Below are 21,133 nucleotides of genomic sequence, written 5' to 3'. Positions count from 1 at the left end.
AAGAAATTCCATCAGAGATCGGAAAAATGGAATTTACCTAACCGAAATCAGTAGATCAAAAAATTAACTGAATTTTCCCTTATTGAAGCCTCAGATTTTTTCTAGAAGAAAAGTGCATTTTTTAGCCTTTCATGACGAACGTGTACTAAAACACTGAGAATTACGAGGAAATGTTATATTCGCGATTATTTTGTGGATTTCCATCATTTTTTTTTCTGCTCACCACTCTTTAAAAATGTGCTAGATAAGCAATACCATAAACCCCATTGGAAATGTTGTAGATTTAAAAAATATTGCTTTTGAAAGAGATTTCAGTCCAATACCTTTCCCTATTTTTAAATAATTTTATTTAAGTAGTTTCTAATCTGATTATTGCGGGCGAAAAAAAATCTTTCGCTTTTTTTGGGTATTTTGTTCGCCACTTAGTGATTTCTATTCCGAGAGTGTGGAAAAAATGTCGTTTGAAGGAAATGATGGCCGATTGTGAGCAAATATTTGACGATGATTTCTCATCAGTGACCGAAGATGAACTAACCAGCACCACTTCATCGCTTTGTGGGAAATATTACATAGGTTTCGAGGAGGTGATTTGTCGGATTCTTTGCCAGGTACGTGGATGTTGGTCCTGCGCTTCAGTTTTTTCATTCTCTCATTTTTTTCCTTCTATTTTTTCACTTTCATCTTCATATTTCCATGCTACATACAGAAAAGAGAAATAGCTTTCTAAACTTCACCGAGGTCACAGGTGCTTACCTAGTCGTCCTTGCACTGCGGTCAATTTTTCTTTGTCATTCACTTTCTAGTGCTTGTTTTATTTTTTTGTAAGCCTTTTTAATTTTTTTTTTAGTTTTTTTTTTATTTGTAAGTCGGTCTCGCGGTAGCCGGATTTTTTAAAATGAATAATGTGAATTAGTTATTGAGAACAGCTAAAATTTTTACTTTATAGCATTTCACATATGCGGGACGAATGCCCAGAATTTTTTTGTACCAATCTGGTTATGATCTGTGAATATCATACAGCAACTAGGCACAAATTTTACATCTATATAAACTACTATGAAATTAAAATTGAAATTTTATATTTTAATAACATTCAGGAGTTTTTTCTTGTGAAAGTAGAACTATTTCTACAGAAGAGTGTGTATTATTTCGGTTAAGAAAGATTGTTCATGAAAAAAGACATGTCCAAGGATTTTTTCCTAAATTTTTCTGATATTCTCATTTGAATTTAACATTTTTAAGTTTTATTCTTTTATTCTCCACACGGTTTTTTTTTCTTATTGAGGTCTTTGAGGTCTCCTCGTTTTCCGATGTTCAGAACTAAGAGTAAGTTACACGATTCCAAGCGGCATTCATCAGCAGAATATCGTAGTTTTGAGGGCTTTTTTTCTTTTAAATTTCAAAACATTTGTCGCCGGGCTCCTTTGTCCACTAAGTTGAGAAAATCGGCGCATCTTTTCTTTTGGCATCTTTCTTTTTTTGGGAAATTCCCTAAAATACATTAGTAATAATTATTTTTTAAAAAAATTAAAGTAGTTTAGGTACTGCTATTAGTAGTAAATTAAAGGTATTAATAGTATTATTATTAGTAGTAGAAAGGTAAAGGTTTATGATTACTAGTAGTATAATTATTTGTACAAAACAGTATAAAAATACAGTATATTAATAATATATTATTGGTAATAGGTTAAAATTATTAATACTATTAAATGATATTAAGGATACTAAGGGTAACAGTTTATAATTATTTGTTGTATTATCAGTAGTATTTTTCAAGTATTAATTGTTAATTAAACTAATAATTATAGTAGATTAATTTATTATTGTCACATGAGATTTTGATTATATGGATTTTTTAAACAAAAAAAAAAATTTATTATTTCAACAGCACAGAATCTGGTTTGATCCACGTGACTAATATAAAACGCGGGCATTCCAAGGATGCCTGGAACCGTCTTCGTGGATGACTCGTTATTGACAGACGGCTGGCTATGCGTGCTTCTGATTTAGTTTTTGGCCAAATCAGATCCGTGTATCTGGCTTCAATACAAGCGTGAAGCATTTAAATCCGTTGCAAATCGCAAAATTACTGGAAAAATTACTTTTTTGATTGTGAAACCAGTCCCATTTTTATGCGAGGGCGATGTTTCTCCGTGAAAAAGCTTTGCTATGGTTAGAAACCGGGAAACGAAGGCTTGGGACATGTCCCGCATTCCTTTTACCTTAGATGTTTTGTTTCCGAAATCCAGAAAAACTGTATGATTTTCATTCAGTTATGCTTAGAAGGTGCAGGAAAAACATATAGTGATTATCGCTCCATGATATCCTTCTCCCAAAAGGAATCACACGCCCAAATTTCTTAGTTTGTCCTCATTTTTTCTACTTTCTGCAAGCATTCGTTCACCACGCGCGTACAAAACTCCTCAATGTACATGTATGTACATTTTTAGTTTCCTCTCCGTCCATCATCTCATCAAATTGCTTCAAAATCAAACATTTGCAAGCGAATCAAAATTTTATTGTTATTGGATCGTAATCCAATAGCAATAAAATTTTGAACGAGGTTCAAAAAAGAAAACAAGCGCTGAAACAGTGGGCGGATTCACCTGCCCAAACAATATTTTCTTTCACATTCCTCTACCACGCACCACACGTGCTTGCTTAGAAATTGAGAAATTTTCCGAGCAAACGATACTATTTTGATATGTTCGTAATTAATGAAAAACTTCGTTTCCAAACGCGTAAACAAAATCAAGTTCTATTTGAGTGTGCGAAAGATAAATAATGTCCTCTTTGTTCCACTTGTCATCATAAATATCTGTCGCCTCGTGACGCAATCTCATTCGTTCGCATTCCACACGCGGTTGAACGAATGCCAGAAAAAAAGCAGGTCTCGTGCTGGGTTGGTGAGTTATCTAGTGAAATTCACGCACGGAATATTCACGTGGTCATCGGTGACGGTTAACTTGGAATCTGTTCCAGTTCAATTCAAAATTCAAAATATTAAGTCTAAAGCGTTAAGCGGTCGAAAGTATTATTTCGGATTGAAGCGGTGGATGCTGTTGTAAGGAGAGACATTTTGAGAAAAACTAGGTGACCTTGCATAAAAATTATATAAATAAAAAAATGTAAAAATAAAAATAAAAATCATAAAAATAAACTAAAATAAATTATCTACTGCAGACTATCCAAAAACTAATAAGATTGTCGACTAAGTTCTCCAGGAATCCTCGAAAGCGATCGTTATCGTTCTGAGGTAGCCTTTTTTTTTTCTTGGGGTACAAGTAAGTTTTGAGGGATTTGCAAAAGATGGCGTAACTAGCACTAAATCGTATCGGACCATCCTGTAACTATATTCATTTTAAGGCGTCATCGTTACTCTCTGAAAATCAGTATATGTCATTTTGCTGAAGTGTAAACAATCTTCTTCTTTTGTTGTGTTTGTTGTTTGTTTGTACTCTAATTATGTCAACTTTTGTGCCAAGAAAACACAATCTGAGTGAAACGCTGCTTTTTTTGTCTTTTTGCTTTTTCTGAAGAAAATGCAACTAACAGACATCGTTTGCGATGTGAAGAATATAGGGAACATGCTCTATCAATAAAACCATAGTGATTCTGGGGTTTTAAAAGTGACGATTTGGACACCAGCGTCAAAAAACGCGAAGGAGGGCTTTTAAATCTAACGACGCTGAGGTGAAAGCGTTATGAGACCAAGATCCATGCCATACTCAAGAGGAGCTCGCTAAAACCTTGGAAGTGACTCAACAAGGAATTTCAATCCGTCTCAAGGCCACAGGTATGGAGGAGAAACAATGAAGTTCGGTTCCGTACGAACTCAACCCAAGGGACGTCGAAGGCCGTTTTTTTTGTGCGAACAACTGCTCCAAAGGCAACACGGAAGGTTTTTTTTTGCATCGAATCATGAGGAGGGACGAAAAACGGATCCACACCGGCAAGCCAAAGAGCAGAACATCGCAGGGTCAGCCTGGCAATGCATCAGCTTCGACGGCCAAACCGAGCATTCATTGCAAGACGCTAATGCAGTGGATTTGGAGGGGCCAGCTCGGAGTGATCTGCTATTAGTTACTCCAACGTAACGAAACCATCGCTGGTGAAGATTACCAACGACAACTCATGCAATTGAGCCGACCATAAAAGGCATCACCCCACGAATCTGAGGTGGTGCAGATTTCAGGTGGAGTATTCGTATACGGGATGGGAGACTACGGAGAGGAAGGTGATTCCGTCCATTTCTTGCTAATTACCGTAAAAAACGGCTCGAAAGATGCGGCGCCGCACAAGACTGGCGCGCTCCAATCGAACCTCTTGTACAAAATGGTGCGCCAAAACGAATGAAGCCGTATCTTCCGGGCCGTTTTTTACGACAATTAGGAAGAAATGGACGGAATAACCCCTCTCTCCTCAGTCTCCCATCCTGTATACGAATACTCCACCTGAAATCTGCACCACCTCAGATTCGTGGGGTGATGCCTTTAAAGCTCAAACCCCCCAAATATGCCAAAAAGCATAACAAAGTGATCTCACAACACGACAATACTCGGCCATATGTTGCAAAATCGTCAAGGATACTTTGGAGGCGCTTCAAATGTGATGCCGTATCATTCTCGCTGTGTTCTCCAGCAGTTGCTCCTTTCGACTACCACTTGATCCGGACCGAGTTACTCTTCACTTTTTACGAAGATTCCAGAAATTGAGTCTATTCTTGGATCGCCCCAAAAGACGTGGAATTTTTCCATCGCAGAATCCTATACTGTCTGAAAGGTGAAGAAAAGTCGCAATTACCTATGGACAATACTTTGAATAAAACACATTGCACCAGCTTCGCTGAGTAAAAATTCAAAGTTACAAAAAAAAATTCCTCAAAACTAACTTTTACCTCCAATAGAACCTCCTGAGAGTACTGGGATTTGATTTTGCGAAAAATTAAATCACCTGAGGAAATAGAGGTTACTACATTAATCAACTGTTATTTTTCAGAATTATTGATACAACAAAATTTTTCGCGAGAAAAATTGCGATTGTTAGGGCTCATTGTAGCACCCCGTAGACCACAAATGTTAACCTAAGTGGGGTCAGTTGGTCGATGTGTTTTCATGGCATAATTTTTATAGCATCCAGAGAAAATCAGAACTAATCATAATAGGTAGCAACTGTTGACTTTTTTCTTACAAAGGTCATGAAATTTTATGCAGCTAACGCCACTCTGACAGTCGCATAAGTAAGTGTTTTGCGCTCCTAAAAAGGACTTCTAGGAAATTTTCAACAAATATAAGGTATGCAGATCTTTTTTTTACATCTATTGCATGCAATGTGGATGCAACAGCTGAATTCTGCACCTGCAGTTCATGAATATCGCATATCTATCGCCAACTGAACAAATATTGTAGTCGTTTACAATTTTATACATGAATTAATGATTTTTTCGATCGCTTGCAACGATTTCTACTACAGTCTCAGGATATACTTACTTGATGTTATTTGTTCGACACCGTTAAAGACAGCGTATCACAAAATTAACTGTGTTGGGGTCTCTTTGAGACAACGTAGACCTTAGGTTGTAGATTACGAGTATGACTGTGGTCTCGCTCAATCCCCCCTAATCGTCCTTCGTCCTGAAAAACGGTGTGCGAAAGTCGCGTTGGTTCTTACGAATTACGTAAGAACGCACCGCCATTGCACATACCCCATATCTATGCCCATATCTCCAGCGCCATATCTCGAGCGAGCGGTCAAAAATGAGCAGAAATGAGCAAAATCACGAAAGGTTAGCAATGAGGTCTCTTCAGCAGACTATCGAAATAAAATCGATGAAAAGGCTGTTAAGGGAACCAAAGTGTGTACATGGGTGACGTGTTCTATCGTATCTCGTAGGAACCAAAACTATTCTCACGTTGTTTCTCTGGGCGACTAAAGGGGAACTCAGCATGACTCAGTTCGTACTCGTAATCTACACAAAGAGCTCGATATTTGCCCACAGAGACCCCAACATCGACAGTTTTGTGATACACTGAGTTTGGTCAACAGTTAACCTTATTTAGGGGCGGGTGTAGTGTAGCGGTTAGAGGTTCCGCTTCCTGCACAATCGATCGGAGGTTCGAATCCGCCCTAGTGCTCACCAAGCCTTTCATCCCTCCGGGGTCGATAAATTGGTACCAGACTTGTCTGGGAGGATAAAAGCACTGACTTGACACATCGGCTAGCCACCGCAAGTCATTGTATGGGCCAGATACACGTTCGTAAACCTCAAACGATTCTGAATTGAAGTGAACGTGGGGGCGCATCCCAAGCGGATTGATTAACGCCAGAAACTTTATCCTTTATCCTTTAACCTTATTTCTTGACGCGATTCCCCCGCATTTTTGCCAAGGGGTGTTGTTGAGTTATGGTTATGGTCAAACTTCTTCAGCGAGAGCGTTTGTGGAATGTAACCATTCGTTGTTGTTCCATATCCTGGGAAAGTTGACGTTTTATTCAAACTGCCTATGGCAATCAGATTTCCTCAGACCCTCTTCCACCACCTCAGTCAAAAACGTTTCTTTCCAGCCAAACGGCTTTTTCCAACTTGAATCTAAGAGTGTTTATAGAACAGGTTGAAAAAGGCAGTGTGCTGAGCCCGTGTCCAATGCAATTTTCCCAGTTGGATAAACGGATCTATCTAGCGGGTAAATGTTCCTTGTCTGGATACGTGATACATTGTTGCGCAATTAAAATTTGTCCGCGGAGATGCGTTTCTTCTCGTTCACTGGAACTGGAACACTGGAACTTTCTGCGACAAATATCTAGATTCTGCAGGGAAGAGTTGTAGCACCGAATGCGCCAGGAAATCAGCTGAATAGTATTCGATAGGACGGTTGAAAAAAAAAGCGTTCGTTGGTATCGTTTCCGTCGTGTTTTTCCTAGTAAAGACAAATATGTGGGATATGGACTTTGGTTTCTTCGTAACATGAAAGAAGCAGTGGAGACGGTTTTCTGTGGCTACCTTCGCAAAGACCAATGTGTTCATTATCCTCAAGAATTCTAAATTGAAGTGACGTACATCGGCGCGGATTGACACTTGATGCCGAGCACCTTGTGTTCTTCAGAGACAGACTACGCATATAAACAAAGGATTTCTCATTAAGTTCTTGGAAATATCTCAAGTTTTTTCTTCTAGGAGAAGGAAAGTTGCTGTTTGAGGAATTTGCAGCTTCCATGTGGAGACGCTGATTGTGATTTATAGAGATCACTATTTCGACAAGGCCCTGAAAATTGGTATGGAATTGGATTATGCACTCGAAGCCGGTACTCCTACCGCTTTCACTTTTCGACGCTTGACGAAAGGACCACTTCACTTTTGAACGGTTGGCGAAGGGATCATCATCACTTGAATACCATCCCATGCTCAGACCTCCTTTACCTGAAGAGCGTTCGGCTTCTTCCTATTGCACCTATGAATTAGATATTAGAAGGAGACACGAATTCAGTTTATCCCCACGTTTTTCAAAAGAAGAAAATAATAGGCCGTGTATGTTGAGCACTAAATCAGGGGGCTAGCGTATTTGCACGATCAGATCCTTGAAATCGTTACTACAGGAATGCTTCATCTGTTCGCCGTTCTATGTATAATCAAACTTAACTGAGTAGGCAACATATTTGCACAAATAGGATTAATATTCTGAAACGTCATTAACTGGTGGAATAATATACTGGATATGAAGCGTCAAACATTGAATCGCAACCGCATTCGCAACTTCCACCGATATGCTCTTCTCTACCTCTTCGGCATTCTTCTCATCTTTCCGTACACTTTAAAACAGCATACCACGAATCTGGGGGGCGGGTACGGATTTTAGGTGGAGTGTTCGTATACGGGACAGTAGATTATGTATGAAGAGGGGGTCCTAATTGCCGTAAAAAACGTCGCATCTTCCGGGCCGTTTTTTTACGGCAATTAGGAAGAAATGAACGGAATCATCACCATCTATATGAATATTCCACCTGAAATCCGGGCCACCTCAGATTCGTAGGGTGATGCCTTTAACCGAAGAGACCGACCTCGAAGAAGACCTTGAGGAAGGCTCTGAGGAAGATACCAATGAGGAGACAGAGTGGTTCTTCTAGCGGAAGCAAAGTGTAATAGAAGTTATATCGTGCACTTTACAGTACTAGGAAAAGATCTATCTTTTTTTTTCTCAGGGCGGATGCGTTGACTTAGCGAAGTCAACGGATTCGAAGACAAATTCTGCCCGTATTTGAAAGATAAGAGCTACTGCGACAACACGTATGAAAGATCACTTGAAAAAGTGGTGCAAGAAGACTTCCACAAGATGTTGAAGGATGTAGTTCTTAATAAAAATTTTCACTTAATTTTTCCTCAATTTTTTCTCCGTGGATTCTGATCAGAAACATGTTGTATTTGAACGAAATGAAAAAGAATTGTATAGGTACAATAGAATCCAAAAACGTAGTACATACATTGGAAAAGCTTATAGACTCAAAAACAACAATACAACACCTGTTTGTTTTTCTACTTGCGCAGATTACTGTGGTAGTGACATCTCAGGGCAATATTAATTAGTTTATAATTATTGGTAGAATCCCTGGAAAGCTAGTGAACTTCTCAGAGGTTCGTCTTCATTCGGAAACGTTTATCCCGTTTATCCTTAGCATCTTTGGAGATTGTCACTTATGGAAGTGTTGATTGGTCCGATTTTACCTCTGAGGTCCCACGTTGTTGCGATGTGTTTGTGGAGCTTCTGCAATATACGCGGGGAGATTATATAGCTAGCTTGTTTGTGCGTAGCCGTGAACAGGTAGCGATCAGACGGCAACAAATAGATCATTCTCTCACATTGAAGGCAGCATATCACAAAATTCACATGATACGGGAACATCAGCGAACCCGTTGAGTTCGGGTTGTGGATTACGAAAACCAACGTCGCTCCGCCCAACTTCGTCTAGCCTTTTTTCAAGAAAAAAAAACAGCGCTGAAGACGCTATTCTTCCTTTCGAAATCAGTTGCAACGTGCCGCGTTCGTGAACGAGCGGTCGAAGTTTAATGAGCTCTCCTCATCCAGATCTCCTCCTATTCAGGTAAAGCCAATGAATGGAAGGGTGAGGGAACCCAGCGTGTACAAGGGGACGTGTTTAAACGCTGGGCGTAGGAAAGAACGGCTGCTTCCACGACGTTTTTTTTTTAAATAAACGATTAGGAGAGGTAAAGGCCATGTTGGTTTCCGTAATCTACTACCCGAACCCTACCGGTTCTCTGGGTCTCCTCACCACGTCAATTTCGTGATATGCTGCCTTTAATGAGTTTTTCAATCATTTCTGAACCAGGCACTCTTCGAATCAGACAACAATAGATTTTCAGCCAACAGTTTTGGTGATGTTTTCTATCGTACCGAAGGTTTTTTGACATTCGGTTTCCTTTGCGAAAAGTATTTGTTGAGGGCGGGAGAAGGTGACTCTAGGATAAGAATGGAATAAGGTTCTCCATCCTAGCGTCAGCCATTTTTGGAGGATTTCTATGATGACTTGCCAAAAAGCTGACTAACGGAGTGCGTGCGCTAAGCGCTAAACTTAGACCCCACTGTTCGAATTAAAGGCAGCATACCACGAATTTGAATGGTGAGAGAATCCGCGGGAAGACCTAGAGATGAAGTTGTTGCGGATCCACTCACCTTTTCAAATTGTGGGATCCTGGTGGTTTCGCTCATTTTTCCCTAGTCCCCGTTGGAAACGGAGTGAGAACCGCTTTAATTCCTACGAGATACGTTAGAACGCTCCTCTTTGTACACGTTCTGGTCCCATCAGCAGCCTATTCATTGGTTTCTCTTGTATAAGTTGATGAGAAGGCATCACTGATCTCCCACAGCGATGTGACGGTGCGCAAGGGTGGCGGGGTGCCACTGAAATTGATATCCACGAAATGGGAGAGATGAGCAGATCCACTTCTTATCGTGCGATTTACAACTCCATCTCTAGCCGTTATCGCGGGTCCCCTCACCACGTCAGTTTTGCCTTCAAAGGGATCACCCCACAAATCTGAGGTGATACGGATTTCAGGTGGAGTATTCGTATACGGAACAGTAGATTATGGAGAGGGGTGTGATTCCGTCCATTTCTTCCTAATTTCCGTTAAAAAAACTGCCTGGAAGATGCGGCGCGTGCACAAGACTGGCGCGCTCCAATCGAACTCGTTGTAGAAAGTGGCGCACCTGAGCGCTCGAAGCCGTATCTTCCGGGCCGGTTTTTACGGCACTTAGGAAGAAATGAACGGAATCATCCTTCTCTCAATAATCTACGATCTCATATACGAATACTCCACCAGAAATCCGTACCACCCCAGATTCGTGGGGTGATGCCTATAACCAGATGCAAATAGGGTGAGCGATGGAAGTGGTAGTAGTGACTGAATCGTGCCGCGACTTTGGTAGAAATCGCAGTGCTGGAACTATCCTGACTCCACTAAATCACAGTGCTCTGACTCTGCTGAAAACACCAAATGACGTAGAAAAATAACGTGAATGTAGAGTTGTAGATTAGGATTATGTTACCTGAGGCACGTCGCTCTATGGTGTTAAGAGTTTAACTTCTCTATAATTGGATTATAGGAATGTCTGTAAATAAATTGATATTTTCGTGAGATTTTACTTTCAGATCTACTCTACATGTGCTGAAAGTAAAGAACAGCTGTCCAGTTTGTGTTGTCCAATTTAAAGGGTAGTTAATTTGTCTGTGCCCTGAACTTAATTTCCAAACACGTGCCGACGTGCTTTCGATAAGAACCAATGGAGAAAGTTTGAGTGAAAATTTTATCAAGAACTAAGCTCTTCAACATCCACAAGTCTTCTTGCACCACTTTTTCATGTGGTCTTGCAGGTACCCGCTGCAGAAACCCTTCTCCTTCAGGTACGGGCAGAGTTTGTCATACTTCGCTGCGTCAGCGCAACCGCCCTGAAAGGATAAATCTTTTACTTTTACAGGATTTAATTACCCTTACTTCGTCACTTGAGTCACTAACGTCGCCTGAAGAACCACTGTCTGTCTCCTCATTGTTATCACCGGTATCATTGGTGTCTTCCTCAGAGCCGCCCTCAAGGTCATCTTCGAGTTCGGTGTCTTCGGCTAAAGTGAAGGGAAGGATGAGGAAAAGCCCGAACAGGTAGAGAAGCATGTCGGTGATAGTTGTGAATGCAGTTCCGATTCAATGTTTGACGCTCCATATTGCGGCCTATTTATTTCGACAGCTAATGACGTTTCAGAATATTATTCCAATTTGTGCAAACATGTTGCCCACTCAGTTAAATTTGATTATACATAGATTTTTCTTTTCTTTCCTTGAAAAACTCGTGCAAATGAACTAAGGTCGTGCCTCATTCAGTGAATACCACTTTTTGCAGTCTTATTTCGGGAATACTTAGCTTGCAGCTCAAGTATGTTTTTTAATGATATCGTAGGAAAGTGGTCCGTCTATATTGTCATTCATGAACGTCTTGTAGATTAACCTCAACGAACACAACCTTCTCCAGCAATTAGAACGCGAGAAATCTATTTCGTTTCATCCTCTTTCGTTGTGGATATGGTTTCGATGTTCGCTATTTCTCCACTGCATGTTTTTTCTCAGTTTTCCGATATCGATCCGATTTAATTATTTGTAATTGACATACACTCAACTGATCGGATTTTTCAAACTATACGTTGCTAGCAAGTGACCCAGCTCGCAGTTATCTACCAAAGCTTGGCCAACAGACTCTGTCCTTGGCGGGATCTATTCCAGAGCCTTTGCGCAAGATTTTTGAAAATGAATTTCTAGATTCTCACGGTAACAAAAAAAGAAACGCCCTGAAAATGGGCAGGATATGTGGACCGCGCGCATGCAAAACACTTTGACGGACGGGTTGAGTATGACGACGAACGTTTTTTTTTAATTTTATTTTTAATTTTTATTTAATTTTTTATTTGTTTAACTACTTTCTACTTCCTAAGGTGAACTCATCACTTGAATTTATTATCTACTGTCCCACTAGAAATAGATAAAATGGAATTTTGTAAGTGATTAATTAAGCTTAGTAGTGTCAAGGTTACAACATCAAGTTACTCCAGAACTAGTGGTAGCACTCATTATCGTCAGGATCATACATCATGCGATAGTCCGAGACGGTACCCTAAACCCCCTTCACTTTTGGACGGTTGGCAAAGTGATCCTCATCACTTGAACTGCACCCCATGATCCAAACCTCCTTCATCTGAGGAAGGTCCGGCTCTGCACAGTATCCATGCGCTGCAGTAGCAACAGCTGTAACATTGCCGCGTTACATGCAACTAATTGTGAAAAAAAGCTCAGCAAACAAAACATTTCCGAATGGTTTTCTAGTTTTTGGCTTGCATCTCATTATTCTGTAGCACAGCGAAAATTTATTTGTTACTGTACAATATAGATTTCGTGCAACTAGTAAACAAATATTAGTATTTTTTATTTTTGGCCTTAATATAGTTTGATTCGTGGTCTAGAACTGCGTCGATCATGTGGACAAATTAAGAACCCGTGTAGTCTCGCCATTATATCTTCACTACATGGGGATTCACTCACCGTGTAATGCTCAAGTTCATAAAACAAAAGCAACTTCACTTGTCCTTTACCGTATTCCACAAAGCGATCAAAAAAAAGCAAAAAGAAGGAGTGAAAAAACAATGTACGAGCAATGGAAATCCATGGAATTCGGCTTCTTCCAAGATGTCGAACAAGTTCAGTTCAATGTTCACAATTTTTGAAGGAACGCTTCTGGAACACCACAGTATGTGTGTGTGTGGGTTGATTTCGATATGTGATTCTATCTTGCTCTAACAATGACGTCAAATCTGCTTTGCACTGGAAATTCGACAGTTCCCTAAGTAGATCTCATAGTAATAGTGAGTTCAGTTATCCCAACCAAGGCTTTTTTGAACTTAGCGACCACAGAACTATTATCGTAGGACTATCAATTGTGTAATTCTCTGCTCTACGCTCGTCAGACTGTCGTGAAGAACAGTTATGTCTTGCACCAAGCTCGCGCTTTCGTTTGATTCATCTTCTACTTCACTTAGATACTTAGATGACCCGTCTTCACTGGACGCGCGGGCCCCAGCATCTCTTCCACTCGTTTCGTTCCCTCGCCATTGTCATCCAAGATGTTCTCGAACTTTGTGAGTGACAACGGTGAGATCCTTGAGCCGTAGCCAACTGAGCTCTCAGCTGGTCCATCCGTGTAGCGAGCACGTCACCCAGTCTCGTTGGCGGTCTCCCTCGGGAGCGTTTAGCGTCCCTCGGGATCCACTCTAGCGTTCTTTTAGTCCACCTATCGTCGATTCTTCTCATGATGTGACCGGCCCATCTATGTTTTGCTTTCGATACATGTTTCGCTGGGTCGCGAAGACGGGACATTCCTCTTAATTCGGAGTTGCGAAGACCGGCTAGGTGTTGTGTGTGCCGGCTAAACTTCAGAAGACATCTCTTAAGGGCTCTGGGGGTGTGATTTATCTTCTACGCTTCTACAATTCATTGATTGCGAATTCGATTTATTGATCGACTAGGACCATCATCATTTGGCTAGCGTGTGCTTACTTTCAGGCTACCATATCCGGAGGTCTATCTTTATCACACCGCATGCAGTCAGGGCTAGAATAGGGCTCTTGATGTCCATCTGTATATAGAGTTTATACAAATCTAGCTTATTTCAATGTATTTCTAACGCATTTTTGTGCAAGATCTCGTGCAATTTACGAAAAACTTCTGACAGTTTCCTTTACAAAGCAAGATGAGGTCCCACTGAAACTGCCCAACAGCAGTCTGAAGCATTTCCTTTTATGCCCTCTCAATGTACTTTCTTCAGCCAACGAAAGCGTAATGTAATGGATGTTAGTTTCTGTATTTTTGCCGACGAGTTGCTCAAAGTTTTAGATCACTGCATCTTTACGACATCAATGTCGGAACATACAGGTAGTATATACTCTCCTTTATTTTATTTTATCCCGCGCTAATAAAAATCATAACGACCTGGCTTGAGTCAATATAACCCAAATTTGGTCGTTTAGATATTTCTCTGAGCGATTTTACTTTTCCGTTTAGAAAAAATCCATGAAAATTTACAGAATAACTTCGAATTATTTCATTCCACAACAAATAATTCGATAACTTGTATATCCATTGCTGATGGCTATTAAGCCCGATAGGTGGGGATTTTTCTCCATGGTGATGGTATGGGTTCAGCAAAAACGAAGAATAAAGTCATTGCCGTTGTTGCAACGAAAAGAAGCGAAGCGTAGAATGTCATTCTGAAAATTTACATGTTCTGTTTCTGTAAAACTGCTTTCTTTTGTCAAAAAGTAAAAGTAAACAACGTAGCAAGCTAATAATGATGACTACTGGTGATAGAGCACATCTGTTCAGAAGAGATGGGGTTGCAAACCGTAGTGATGAGATCGAGGCAACTCTGTTTTCGCGGCTATTTTATATTGGTATATGTGAATTTATAATCTCTATAATGGCAGAAGCAAAATAGCATTAATGGATATGTTGAACGATTGTCAGACGACAAATGCACTTTCAATAGCGAAAAAGAAGAAAAATGAAATGCGCGAAATTTGCATGACTGTACTTTCTAAATTTAAATAAGATGTGGTGAAATTTGTTCGTCCGATCCCACATTTTATTCACATTTAGAAAGCACACTTATGCAAATTTCGCTGCAAATCTCGCGGTAACACATGTGCGGAAAGGAAAATTGCACATATGAAATAAATGTTCTTGTGCCGTGTGCTGGTGTATGTAGAATGTTATGTGTTTGTTGCATGCTGTTACTGTAGGTAGTCGTATCGTAATGTTGCACTTTCGATTCCGGAAGTTTGAATTCGAATTGTGCTGGGCCAGTCATTTGAGCGGCTGCCACGTCCTATCAGGCGAAAAATCCCCCTATATAAGGAGCTTGCTCACAGTCAGTTAGTTCAGGAGGACAACTAGCAGCGGAGAGCAGCTCGACTTGAGGACAAGGTCCAAGGCACTAGTACAGCGTGATCGAGACGATAGTGCCTCTGAGCGGATTTCGCGGACGTGGAGTCGATTGTAGCCGATGCAATAGTGAGTGAGAGGTCGACGACAGAACTCAGAGATTTCTTGGGGTCCCAACCAGAGGACCCAAGCCTAAGTTGTTGATAAGGCGTTCATGGCGCAAGAGCGATTGGTGCAGTAGTAGCTGTACACAATGCAGAGCTGTAGAACCGTTCGAACCGGTAGCGCTGGATCAGACAAGGCGGGCGAAGGAATAGCCAAGTGAGCAATGCTGCGCGTAATTGCTCACTTACACTTTTAATCCTCTAATTGTATTTGTGTATTAAGGATAAAAGTTAGCCGGCTACCTTGTTTATAGTGAAGAGAATGAAGGGACAAGGTGTTCCGCCATCATTACTTTCAGCTGGGAATGAAGCACTCCAACCTCAACACTTAGAGATAACTTCACCTCCATGTCTTCTTTCTTAAAATAAATTCTCTCTGATGACCATCGTGAGAACTAATGCATCTACGAGAAAAATTATATTCAATCAATTTGGTTGAATTCGAAAATCATCACCAATCTTGGCAACAGTTCAAGCAAATCAATCAAAGGTTATTTTTAGTCGGTTTCTATCAGTTTCATAGTTGCTCTTTCGTTATTCAATGTATTTGCATTAAAAGCAGGGTATCATCACAATATCACAAAATTGACTTAGTATGAAAAGCCGTGGGAACCTTTAGAGTTCAGGTTGTAAATTACGGAATCCAGCGTGGTTCAGTCTACATTCCTTAATCGTCGTAAAAATAAAACAGCGTGGGAACGGGATTTTTTTTCTTACGATGTACGTTAGAACACGTTCCCTAGTGAATGCCCCTGTCTGCTCAGCAGCCTATTCGTTCGTTTTATTTGAGAAGACTGGTGAAGAGACCTCATCAAACTCTGATGGAAGAAACACGCTTTTAATAAGCATTCTAGATTTTTGCTTATTTTATTATCAGCTTCATTTTTCTTCTTTTGCTATTAAAAAATCCTCACGTCTCCTGAGCATCTTTTTTCATGCTGTAGCCCTTCTTTCACACGAGAAAAATCTCAAAGAAATATTTAAATAATCCAGTATGGGTTATTTTGATTCATGCCACACATTGAGGTCGTTATGATTTTTATTAGCGCGGCATAACATAAAATAAAGGAGAGTGTACACAACGTGTATGTTCCGACACTGATGTCGCTGGTCCTTACGTGGTTGAAAATGTTGCCTTAGTGAACAATGCGTTAACGATGGTGGATAGGCAGGAGGAGGGAAAATTTGAATAATAGTTGAAGAGCAGTTTGGATATGTAGGGTGTGATGAGTGTAATGGGATTTTTTATACACATTTGTGTATATGTTTGACATTCCGGTATTTTCACCTCCTTCTGAGTCTCAGTTCGTGATTTTCTGGAGTGATTGATCCAGATAGACGTCTCAATCGTTAACTACAGTCAAGAAATCCTAATTTTACTTCTTGATTTCAAGGTGAAGAACTTTAGCATCAGAAAAGGATTTTAGTTACTGCTTTAAGGTACCAGTAAATGAGGTGACTTGCCTGAAATACGGAGAGTGTTCTCTGGTGATTTAGAGGCCTTTTTCCCAGTATTTCTCTCTCATGTTTTTTCAAACATCAAAAACGCTCTCAAACCTTTGCACAATGCTACGAAAATTAGGAGGATGCGTTAAAAAACCAGAACTAATCAGCTACAGAGCCAATTTTTCTGTATGTAATAATTTAATTTTAATTTTAATTGTAACAGGATAATTTCTTCTTTTCTTTTATTAGTCTTTCCACCTTAAAGGCATCATCCCACGAATCTGGAGTGGTACGGATTTCCGGTGGAGTATTCGTATACGAGGTCGTAGATTATGGGGAGGAGGTGATTCCGTCCATTTCTTTCTAATTGCCGTAAAAAACGGCCCGGAAGATACGGCTTCGAGCGTTTTGGGGCGCCATTTTCTACCTTTTCTACCTTTTTCTACCAGCCTTTTGCGGCGCCGCATTATCCGGGTCTTTTTTACGGCAATTAGAAGGAAATGGACGGAATCACCCTCCTCTCCATAACATACGACCCCGTATAGGAACTCTCCACCCGCATCACCTCAGATTCGTGGTATGTTGCCTTTAAGATCTCATATCATCATCATCTTTTCGTTTTTTCGATTATTGAGCCCTAATTAAAAACTACGTTCTTAAGGTGAATGCTCATGAATTGCTGAACGCTTTACGAGATGACGTATCAACAAGGATCATCTGTGAAAAAGGAGGTGTGTGCCGGCCACTACACAATTTTGTTGTTTAGCCAAAAAAATTTCAAATCTTATCTTGATATTACGGTGGTGCTATATCAGCTAAGAATCTGAGTCCTAATAAACACATTGTACTATCTGTTAGTAGAAAATCCTCATTTTTCTGTGCTTTTGATTGATTCGAATTTCTTGGAAACTTACAACTTGTTGAAAAACTTGTTGAAATTACCTCTTGCCTCTTGAAATTACCTATTGATCCTCGTTGCACAGATAGTAGACATAATTACATCTTGTAATTCTAGATCCAATTGATTATTTGCTTTAATTATGATTTTTGATAAACGTTATCATCTCTAGATTTTGTCCTTCATTCCTGGATCATTGCGTTTATTCACGGACGCATATCATATTAGGTTTTAAAAATGATTTTCTGGATGTTTTTCTTTGTCACAAGAAGTTCACTTTTACAAAACAACCTTACGGAAGCACCTATTTTCACTTTGGTTTCCTTGACTGGACCTTAACATTATTAAAGATTAGATTTACTTATATACACTAGAGAGGTGGGTGTGGCGCTCTCGGTTAGAGGTCCCTTGTAGCCGCACTGTCGGTGGTTCGTAAGGGCTCTAGTGCAAACCAAGCGTTTCATCCCTCCGGGACCGATAAATTGGTATTAGACTTGTCTGGAGGAAAAAAACACACTGATTTGATGATTGGTTGACCCCCGCAAGTCATTGTATAGGCCAACACGCCAATGACCTTATCCTTTATCTTTTTTATGGACACTAAGAGTACGAATTACTTGTATATATCGGATGCAAAGCGATTGCGTTAAGTGTTCTCCATGCTGTTCTCATTTTTTCTTAAAAATTTGGTCTATTTCAGGTCTAGCTGTGGACCAGTCTTCTCACACTTTTCACTTCATCTCCTACATTATCTCTCTAAAGTTTTTACTCCAAAATCTAGAATGTGACGGTGAATATTTCAAGAAATACTGACTCTGAACTGTTGTGCTAAAGAAAATCCAGTGGAAAATCCTTGTGTACTAGAAAAAGAAATATTTCTCCCAGATATTCTGTGCTCCACGGCACTTTCTTCGACTGAATCGAAAGTGTTCTTCATTTCACCCCAAGTGAAATCTGAGAGAATTCTTTGCGATCTTTGCGATGGGCTTCGCATGCCTTATCGATGAATACCACTGGATTTCCATTTAGGATTTGAGCTTCCCCTGATGGCAAAGTCAGAGCATTCACGCTCACAAGAGCCCATGGCTTGAGCTCCCGAGAAGGATCCTGACGACAATCCCTAATCAAGAGCGCATAGCGCTACACCGCCAACGTCGAGGCAACTACGCCGAGTAAGAGATCATTCCGGGGACTTTACGGGAGCGGGACGCGAAATCCAGACTAAGTTGATTACAGCTAGATTTAATGGTTGAGGTTCGCTTCCACAGCCAGAATGCTTACTCGGTGACGGAATCGAAACAATAGTTGTGATAAATTGTGCTGATTTACTTCCGTAATCAAATCAAATAATCCGTGCTTTATCAAATCCCTTTCGTCTTCGTTCCGTTTTTTTTTTCAATCCTCTTGAGGATAGCTAGAGTGGAAAAACGTTTAATAAGTTTGGAAAATTCTGCTCCGGATCCACGCAATGACATGGCCTGCTTTAGATCGGCTAGCAACCTTGCGCTCCGAAAGGTAGTACGCGAACATCCGTAACTTAATACGTTGCCTATCCGTAGACATTTCAGACCCTCGGATTTGATCCTCTCGTGGACAAATGTCGTGCGATTCTTCGCCGTAAGGAATAGAAGCTTCTCTGGAATGTCCAGAATGGCTGTCACAAGGTTAGGAATGAAGATTGTTACCTTTCCTACATGAAATGATTATTTTAGGCCGGAAACATGTATTTCTGAGAGAGATCACCTTCTTTTACAGTTCGATATCATTTTCGGACGAGGCGATGGTCTAATACAATCTTTTTTGTAGGACAGCAACGACTTGGGTTCAGCAAGAAGATCTTTGACCAACCGTACGGTCGATTTCGCTACGGTGTCCACTCGGTGAGTCTCACATCCTCTATTGACGTGAGAATGTTTGGAATTGTCACTTTTTCTGCATGCTTTTACGTCTTGTTGAAAAGGTGGTCGTCTCAAAAAAGTTTTTTTTTCTATTAGAAAAAAATCCTCTCCCTCTCTATATTGTAGGGTCGTAGATATGAGGGTTACGCTAAGCCTGACACGATCACGAACCTTTACCTGGTTTTGTAAATGGTATGATTTTTTTTTCAGTATTTTTTCGTATCGGTGTAGAGCTGAATGTATCTTTGGTCATTGGCAAAGATGAATTTTACGGCTTACACTCAATTACTGTACTTTTACTGTAACTGTACATTAAGATCATCAGATGCTTCAAAACTCCTTAGATTACTCCCGGTCCCAGCTTCACAAACGCTTTTGATGTTTTGTGTTTTAAGAACCAGAAAGGTTTTCCAGTAACATAGGCTATATTTTGTGGATTTTCCTTTTTTCGGTCATGTCACGACACTCTTGTGAATTTGCAGATCCCTTAGCTCCTCAACGTTGTTCTTCTTATCCGAAATCGGCCGAGTACTTTGATAAGGAGATCGCGAAGCGCTTATCGCTGCTCTCATTTGATCCACATGTTTGTCGTTCAGGATAAAATATGTGTGTGTGCAAAAAACTTCCACTTTTCGTTGAATTCGTTAATGTTTCTTCCCCACGGAAAGCGTTGATCACTAGCAAATAAGCGAAAACCTGGACCGTAGACGTACTATAGAATTGATTAGGTCCACTTCTCCGGGTGAATAGAGGGTCCCATTTTTCGCAAATAGCATTTTATTGGCCTTCGCGATTAACCGGTTAGGATTTACTCACCCCCTGGAAGCTTTTTTGACATTTTCTGTGCTTTTGCGCTCAACAGATTCTAAGAGAAATTGTAGTTGAAATCACCTCGGGCGTTTAATATTACTTTTAGTTTAAAAATATTAATTTAAATTTAATATACCTAGAATTTAATATTCATTTAATTATATATAATTATTCAGATTATTTAAATTATTTTGATTATATGTGTTTATATTATATATATTTTTTTGAATTATTAATTTAAATTTAATATTACCTAAACATCAGAGAATACCTATTTTTTTAAACCAAAAGTTCAATAAAATCCAATAATTATAATCAAATTTAAATAATTATAGATTAGTATATTGTTATCGATTATTATATTAGTATATATAAGAGTATTTCATTTTATATTCCATTTTTTCTTACTTTCTCCTTTTTTTCGATTTTTTTTCTGAACTGTGGTTGATCAAAGGAAACGAGATTAGAGAAAAATCGATTATTTATTTAACACAGATCTAATTGTTGGCAAATGAAATATGCTCCTTTTCCTGCTTGTAAATCTGTATATATTAGCAAAAGGTTTTCTTTTGCTATTTGATGACATTCTGCGTTTGCTGGCCCGGCAAGATTCTGATCACATTCGTAGAACAGCTTTTCCAATAGTTGAGCGGGAGTCACGTGGGAGAAATTGTAGTTGAAATCACCTCGGACGTCGTTTAATATTACCTAAACATTAGAGAGTTTTTCATCATCATCATCATTTCATCATTTTTCCATTTCATTTCATCATTTTTTTAAACTAAAAATTTACTGAAATCCAGACCTTAGTATTATATTATAGATTATAGTATAGTGTTATCGACTATTATATTATTAGGGTGTTCGGAAAGTATCTGCCGAAATGCAGCAAAATTTCAGAACAACACAACTTTTTAACAACATTTTA

At 39.7% G+C, this 21,133-nt stretch overlaps 2 protein-coding genes across 3 annotated transcripts; both read right to left on the bottom strand.

Annotated features, from left to right (window-relative positions):
* Positions 1-10,836: 10,836 nt before the first annotated feature.
* On the bottom strand, positions 10,837-11,179 carry RB195_004183 (uncharacterized protein; the record flags this gene model as incomplete). 2 transcript variants are annotated; one of them, XM_013452868.2, is made up of 2 exons in its annotated part: positions 10,837-10,959; positions 11,006-11,179. In XM_013452868.2, 2 exons carry the CDS (start codon positions 11,177-11,179, stop codon positions 10,837-10,839), a joined length of 297 nt encoding a protein of 98 aa, XP_013308322.2. The 2 variants fall into 2 exon arrangements, with proteins under 2 accessions (XP_013308322.2, XP_064033192.1); XM_064180257.1 differs by having other exon boundaries at positions 11,027-11,179.
* Positions 11,180-13,108: 1,929 nt separating this feature from the next.
* RB195_004182 (uncharacterized protein) lies at positions 13,109-13,426 on the bottom strand (the record flags this gene model as incomplete). Its single annotated transcript, XM_064180242.1, has 1 exon — positions 13,109-13,426. One exon carries the CDS (start codon positions 13,424-13,426, stop codon positions 13,109-13,111), a length of 318 nt encoding a protein of 105 aa, XP_064033191.1.
* Positions 13,427-21,133: the final 7,707 nt, after the last annotated feature.

This window comes from Necator americanus, chromosome I (assembly GCF_031761385.1).
Source record: "Necator americanus strain Aroian chromosome I, whole genome shotgun sequence".
NCBI lineage: Eukaryota > Metazoa > Nematoda > Chromadorea > Rhabditida > Ancylostomatidae > Necator > Necator americanus.
Note: the sequence above shows the minus strand (reverse complement) of the source record. Positions and strands in the feature narration are given on the sequence as shown.